The following is a 7,129-nucleotide window of genomic DNA, read 5'->3' as shown; positions in this document are numbered from 1 at the left end:
TGCAAAAAATAATAATTAATAATTTGACAAGCCATATGATGTGTTTGATACATAGACATGCCACGTGTGTAAGGGTAAGGGTTCCATATGAGAAATGCATCCAACATGTATAGTTGGACATGCACCAAACAAGGATGTCTAAATGGTTTGAGTTTACTATATCACTATGCATTAGACCTTCATTTCATTCATAACAATTTTTGGTTGCAAATACCATTCTATACTAAAAAAATTCAAAACAAACAAATGTTTAAGAAATATGAAATCTAGTGATGTTGTGGTGTCCTTGGACATGAGAATTAGATTAATCCAACACCTAGACACATACCTGCACCTTACACCCATATCCGAGTTATCCATTATGCACTGATGATATGCCATATCATTTGTCTTTGATTAGTAGAATGCACCAGCATAAGTACTTAATACTTGCTCAAAAGTATATGAAAGTGATATAGTACTAAATTTAGGTCAGTTTAGCATTGCAAGGTCTGAAAATGATGTGGGCTTTATTTAGACAAAGTTACATAGGCCACCAAGATTGGGTGAACCTTAGGTTATTTTATGTTTAAAGGATCATAGGACTGGATTGGTGTTGAGAGTTTGATTTTTTGAATGGGAGTCTAAGCAAATCTGTGGTGGTGCATTGAATGGAAGCCAGTATTATTGACTGAAATTCATGCTATCCCTTTATTATTTTAGGTCTTTTTTTTCCCCTTTTGATTCCTATTTTTCAACACACACACACACATATATATGTTTTTGTGAACTTCAATACATAACAGTAGATAAATAAACTGTGTAGGACTGGTATTCCCACACTAGATAAATAAAACAAAACAATATAAATGGTAACTATTGCCATTAGTATTGCTAGCACAACTAATTGTTTGCTAATTGGCCTTTTTTGCAGGGTATAATGTCTTGTCAGATGTCGTCTTTGCTGTTTCTTGTGGTAGGGGTATCAATTGCCCTCACCCCATGGTTAGCTGCCAGAGGCCAGTTACTAGCCTCTCGTTTTGAGCTGCATGATGTGTGGAGTTTGTTACCTGTAGACTATGAAGCACAAGTACGGACACGGACACGCATACGGACACGGGACACGGCAATTTCTGAAAAATGGGGACACGACAAATTTTTTAATTTTTTTATAATTTTTTTTTATTTTAACACACATTAATTATTTTATTTATTATTATATTTTTTAAATAATGTGTTCTAATTAATTTATTTTATTTTATTTTACCTATGTGTTTATTTTATTTTTTTTAATTAATATGTATAAGTATATATCATCTTATAATATGTACTATATATTTTTCCTATAGTTCAAATTATATATATATATATATATAAACCTATAAACACTCTTCAATTTGAAAAGAGTCTGTATATATATATATATATAAACCTATAATTTTTTAAAAAAAAAGAGTCTTCGAAGGTTGAAAATAGTCTGTATATATATAAATCTAATTTTTTTTAAAAAAAAAAAAGTCTTCAGCTTCGTTCAGCTTCGACAAGGAGAGCGAGAGAGAGAGAGAGGTTTACCTTCGAAGTCGTCTAGGGTCTTCGACTGTTCGATCGATTGATGGAGCTTCGATCTTCAACTGGAGGTCTTCGATCTTCGACTGGATGAAGCTTCGACTGGATCGACTGGTTCAAGGAGGTGGTGGATCGACTGGTTTAGGGCACTGATGATACTCTTCAATCGATTGATTACTCTTCAATTCAGCAACACTGATAGACTATATTAGGGCAAGTTGATTTTTTTTTTAATTAATTAATTAATTTATTTTTACTTTTTAAATATTACACTTGGACCCCAAATAAATATAACAAAATTAAAATTCAGCTCCGTTGTGTCCCATGCCATGTCCTGATATGGACATGCGTGTCCCCGCCATGTCCCTTACAAAAACAATTCATTAAATTAAAGGGACACGCCAAATGGCGTGTCTCGTATGTGTCCTCGTGTCCCTAGCGTGTCCGCGTGTCAGACACCGCCACGGCACCGATTTTGGAGTGTCCATGCTTCATAGCCTCTAGAGAGTGAGGTAGAATTCATAATTTCAAGTTTGATGATATTTGAGTAAGCATTTATATTGGTGGTTTACAGAATTCAATTCATTTATTTATTTCCACTAGATAATAATTTGTAGTTCATTGGTACTATGTTAGTTATGGATATGATTTGTCAATCAGGATTGGCTTACTAGGTAGCTTAGCTTTTCAAACTCAGCATGGTTAGGAAAATGGAGCATAGATTTTCTAGTGATCATTCTAACTATATCATGGGAGGCGCAAATCAAAAAGAAAAAAAAAAAACTTTGTATTTTTTTTTTTTGTTGTATGACTAACAAGGGGTTGGTTCAGTAGATAAGACCTTCGAATCTCTCGCTCAAGGCTTGGGTTCGAGTCTCCATAGTCCCTTGTTGGGACTAAACATACTCTTTAGGGCTGGAGCACGCGGAGGGCCTAAGCTTCAGCCCCAACGTAGGTGCAATGGAGTTCCCTGCAGATATGATGTAGGTGCTAAGGGCAATACTCCCTGGCGGATATGTTGGAGTAGCCTATCTGCATATCTATTTTTGTACCCAAGAAAAAAGAAAAAAGAAAAGAAAAAAGTATTATAAGAATTTTTATTAGTTATTGCACTAGAATGTGGGGAAATATTTATGATGTGCTCTCAAAAGTCTCTTTGTCAACATCATGAAGCCTTTTTTAATGTTGAACCATGTATGTGTATGAATTTTGTTTTGATCTTAGGTTTCAATAAACTCACTGCGCTTATGCATTTGAGAAATCTTTGGTAAACACTTACTCGCTTGCATTTGGTATTTTGTGTTTATATTACTTCTCGAAGTCTTGCCATTTTGAGTTCATGCAAAAATATTTGATGATGATGGATGAAGGTGGTGAAGAACCACTGGCTGCCATAAAGTCTGTGCACTAAACTAAGTTTGGTCTTGCAATATTTGTATAAGATATGATCCGTTATTAAATCTATTCAAACTCCTGAATATAGTATGTCCAACTGTACCTAGGATCTACTAAATTTTTATTCAATAATTTAAATCGTTTTTAATGTCTGGTGCAGCCATACATCTGACCATGGGATGAATTGTCTGTTTTTGATATAGGGTTGATGTTGCTATTACACCGAAATATTCACTGAATGTATTGATCGTTGATTTCCTTTGGCTTGTTTCCAGACAGATGATTTGCAGGACCATATCATTATCTGTGGATTTGGACGTGTTGGCCAGGTATTGTCACTATTTGCATTTTTTTTTTTGATGAATTTGTTTTAAATCATTTGTTGTGGTGGATCTATTTTTAATGTAGTTTATTTATAGATTCGTACCCCAAAAAATAATGTAGTTCATGTATGGATGTATGTATCATGTTTTGTCTAAGAGTAGTATTTCCTTCTGTTGTTCTTTCAGATCATTGCGCAGCTTCTTTCAGAACGACTTATTCCATTTGTTGCTCTTGATGTGAGGAGGTATGCTTCCATCACAATGAATTGATATTCCTGGAATAAAGTCAATTTTGGGGCTGAGAGAGAGAAGGGATTGCTGATTGAATATTCTGCTGAAAATCTTAGTCATATGAGTGTGGGCTGTGTGAGTTTTCTAGTTCCTTTTGGGTAATCTATGCCAGTTTGATGACTATTTCATGTAGTTCTGTTCTGGGGGTATGCCTTTTTTGTCTTTTTATGATGTCCATTTTTTATGATAAAATCTAGTATTACTTGCCAAGGACAACATGGGGATTTCAAGTCTATGAAGTGAATATCCAGGATTATCCAGCCTTTGGTTCCATATTTTCCTATATTTACTTATATTCCCTGAATCTCTGTGAACATTTTAACATCAATGCAAATTGGCAAAAAAGAAAAGGTACCGTGTCCATGACTTACTGAGAATGTGTTAAATGGTTATGAGAATATTTTACAACAGTATCCAGATAACTGATTTTAGATTTTCCATCATTTCAGTGACTGAGTAGTAGTTGGCTGTGCACTTGATCTTCCTGTGTATTTTGGTGATGCTGGTAGTCGAGAGGTATAGATGATCCTGCTCAAACTTAAATATGCTTTGTGCAGGTTCATTGTCTGACATGCTGCTTGTATTCCTGGCCATGAGGTGCTCCATAAAGTTGGTGCTGAAAGAGCATGTGCAGCAGCAATAACTTTAGATACCCCGGTGCAAACTATAGAACAGTGTGGGCTTTGAGCAAGTATTTCCCAAATGTCAAGACATCTGTCTGTGCTCATGACGTTGATCATGGCCTCATTTTGGAAAAGGCGGAAGCAACAACGGTACATTTCTGTTGCTATTTTCATTAGTTATTTCACTCTTCCTAATTGCCTATATAGGTTAATCTTACAATTTTATTTTAGGATTATGTTTGAGGATCTCATTATTCTTGTTTGACTTGTGTATAAATCTTTTATCAGTACTAATATATCTTGCATTATCTATATAAAGATCAAATTTTTGTTCAAATTACATCATATCTTGAGTTTTAGTTGAAACTCTTATAGGTTGTCCCCGAGACCTTGGAACCTAGTCTCCAACTAGCTGCTGCTGTTCTTGCACAGGTAAAAAACAGTGCATCTTATTGGATATTTTAATTTGAATTAGTGACTTGCTACGTGCTTACCTTTAAGTCTCAATTTAACTATTTGTGTACATCGTCTTCATTGTTGAGCACCTGTTTTATGTCCATGCTGGTTCTTTGATCGTAAAGTAGAAGCGGCTGTTGCTTCTCCAAAGTGTTTTGTGATTTATATGATATAATTTCACTTTCACGAGACACACACACACACAAACGCATTTGACTCAGTTAACGCATTGAAAACTGAAGGCATTTGGATCTGATCTTGTGGATCCGCCAGCTGCAATGCAGCAACTCAAACTCTTGTTATTGCTAGGGCTGCAAATGAACAGAGCTGTTCGTGAACAAGCTCGGCTCGGTAGGAGCTCGTTCGAACTCGGTTCGTTAATTTTTTTTTTTGCGTTCGAGCTCGTTAAATTTTTAATAAACAAGCCCAAACATTCTAAAGCTCGGCTCGTTAGCTGGTTCGTTTAATATTTATTATTTATATATTAAATAATATAAAAATATGTATAAAAAATAAGATAAATATGTTATTTACATATTTAAAAAATATAAATATAAATATAAATAATATTTAATTATAGATGGTACATTTATATAATAGTGGCAGTAGATATTATTATTTTGGTAAAATATTGACTTTTTTTTAGAATGTTTATATATATTGTATATAAAATTGTATAATCAAAGTTTTAATTGTAACTTTAGTCTCATACGTAAGTATGAATTTATAAATTTTTTGGCTCATTAAGGCTCATGACAGGCTCAAGCTCGAGTCAAGCCTAAGAGCTCGAGCTCGGTTCGTTAAATTTTTATTGAGCTCGAGTTCGAATTCGTTAAAATCTTGATAAACAAACCTAAACATACTAAAGCTCGGCTTGACTCGGCTCGATTGCAGCCTTAGTTACTACTGTTGGTTGATGCTTGCTTGTGAAATTGTTAGCGTGTGCTATGGAAAGTCAAAAACATTACAGAAGTTTGGTTATTTTGGTTTGGCATCTTTCGAATGTTCTTACTTTATCTTGTTTTTCCTTGTTAGGCTAAACTGCCCATGTCAGAAATAAAAGCTATTATCAACAAGTTTAGGTCCCACCATCTTTCTGAGCTTACTGAGGTACTTATTAATGTTTGGTTTTCGTAATTCGGTTAGTCTTGTTACTTTTGATCATGCTGGATTTTGACTGAGGTACCACAATCAAATATTGCATGTAGCTCTCTGAAGCAAGTGGAGGCTCTCTCGGTTATGGATACTCTCGGATCATGAGTAAACCCAAATCTCAACCCTTTGATTCTTCAGATGATAATCAAATCACTGAAGGAACACTGGTAATATAACCCATCACCCGAAGATAAGAACTGACATAATAATATAAAAAAACAGATCACAAAGAACTGTACAGTGGTTTACTTGAACCCTTTGGTATAAATTGTATAGAAATATAGTTGAATTAGTGGCAGTAGCAAACGCATTTGTTGATTAGTCACATGGACATTTTTGTTCTAATAATGCCCCCTGCATGAAAGGGGCGGCTGTTCTTTTTCTTTCTTCAATTGTATTTTGATCTGATAAATTTTGGTAGGCCCTCGTAAAACTATCTAAAAGGACTTTCTTATCTCACTAATCACATTGCATTCCATAATCTTACAGTACTTTCTTAGCTGTTAGTTTTGATCATGTTGTATAATGCAAATGGTCAAAATGATATGATGCTACATATAGAGATTGTTTTTGTGAGAATGTGTAGATTTATGGATTGGTTGATTGCATTGGATGTTCATCAGCAGGAACTTGTTGCATGTTTGGATTCCTTTTTGTTTGTCTATTGTATTAATAATTGCTTGTTTGGATAATTTCAATTTTAGTTATGTTGCGGTGACTAAATTTTAGATTATTTGTGTTACTAATGTATTTGTTATAAGACATCAAAGGTGAGATTTATTAAATCAGTACATTGATAACACATCAATTAGTTGAAGATGCCCACTGATAATGTGGAGATTTGAGTTTCGTCCTCCCAATTATAGCTATAACAAAATTCGATATTCTTACTTGAAATTATTTTTTAATACAAATAAATGAGTAGTAGGCCAAAATATATTTTCCAAAACAATATGTTTAACCTAAAAAAAATCATATATAAATATTTTTTTCAAAAAAAGTCCAAAGGAAATATATATATATATATAATCAATCCTCTTTCATGAAATCACTTCTTTCAGATAAATCTTATTTTTAAGAGGATTAAATAAATCTTAAATTTTCAATTTTAAAAATTATGAGAAAGACGAAAAAGTAAGGCATATAGTTTTTTGTCTTCGAAACCTATTCCGGCCCAAATTTGTTGGTCTTTTACCCAAACTAGGCCCAAATCTTGAACACCTAAAAAAAATGAATTAATTTCCAAAAAAAAAAAAAAATCTAAGGTTTTACGTATTTTTTATTTTGAAACCCAGTATTTCAATTTAGACAAGTTAAAGTTCAGAGTTTCATTTGTGTCTC

At 33.7% G+C, this 7,129-nt stretch overlaps 1 protein-coding gene across 3 annotated transcripts; it reads left to right on the top strand.

Annotated features, from left to right (window-relative positions):
- The first annotated feature begins 999 nt into the window (after nucleotides 1-999).
- On the top strand, nucleotides 1,000-6,251 carry LOC114280067 (K(+) efflux antiporter 2, chloroplastic-like). Of its 3 annotated transcripts, none has more exons than XM_082897869.1 (7): nucleotides 1,000-2,057; nucleotides 3,216-3,269; nucleotides 3,450-3,508; nucleotides 4,112-4,327; nucleotides 4,553-4,609; nucleotides 5,669-5,743; nucleotides 5,842-6,251. In XM_082897869.1, exons 4-7 carry the CDS (start codon nucleotides 4,181-4,183, stop codon nucleotides 5,962-5,964), a joined length of 402 nt encoding a protein of 133 aa, XP_082753995.1. In that variant the 5' UTR covers nucleotides 1,000-2,057; nucleotides 3,216-3,269; nucleotides 3,450-3,508; nucleotides 4,112-4,180; the 3' UTR covers nucleotides 5,965-6,251. The 3 variants fall into 3 exon arrangements, with proteins under 3 accessions (XP_082753995.1, XP_082753996.1, XP_082753998.1); XM_082897870.1 differs by having other exon boundaries at nucleotides 3,450-3,629; XM_082897872.1 differs by lacking the exon at nucleotides 1,000-2,057 and having other exon boundaries at nucleotides 2,099-3,269; nucleotides 3,450-3,629.
- Nucleotides 6,252-7,129: the final 878 nt, after the last annotated feature.

The sequence above is a fragment of the Camellia sinensis genome, chromosome 12 (assembly GCF_055761805.1).
Source record: "Camellia sinensis isolate YWXY chromosome 12, ASM5576180v1, whole genome shotgun sequence".
Taxonomy (NCBI): domain Eukaryota; kingdom Viridiplantae; phylum Streptophyta; class Magnoliopsida; order Ericales; family Theaceae; genus Camellia; species Camellia sinensis.
Note: the sequence above shows the minus strand (reverse complement) of the source record. Positions and strands in the feature narration are given on the sequence as shown.

Bases quoted from the DNA above. Each gene is read 5' to 3' on its own strand.
- LOC114280067 (XM_082897869.1), top strand. From the start codon at position 4,181: ATGTGCAGCAGCAATAACTTTAGATACCCCGGTGCAAACTATAGAACA. The intron at 4,610-5,668 runs GTAAAAAACAGT...TTTCCTTGTTAG, and splicing joins CTGCTGCTGTTCTTGCACAG to GCTAAACTGCCCATGTCAGA. The intron at 5,744-5,841 runs GTACTTATTAAT...TATTGCATGTAG, and splicing joins ATCTTTCTGAGCTTACTGAG to CTCTCTGAAGCAAGTGGAGG.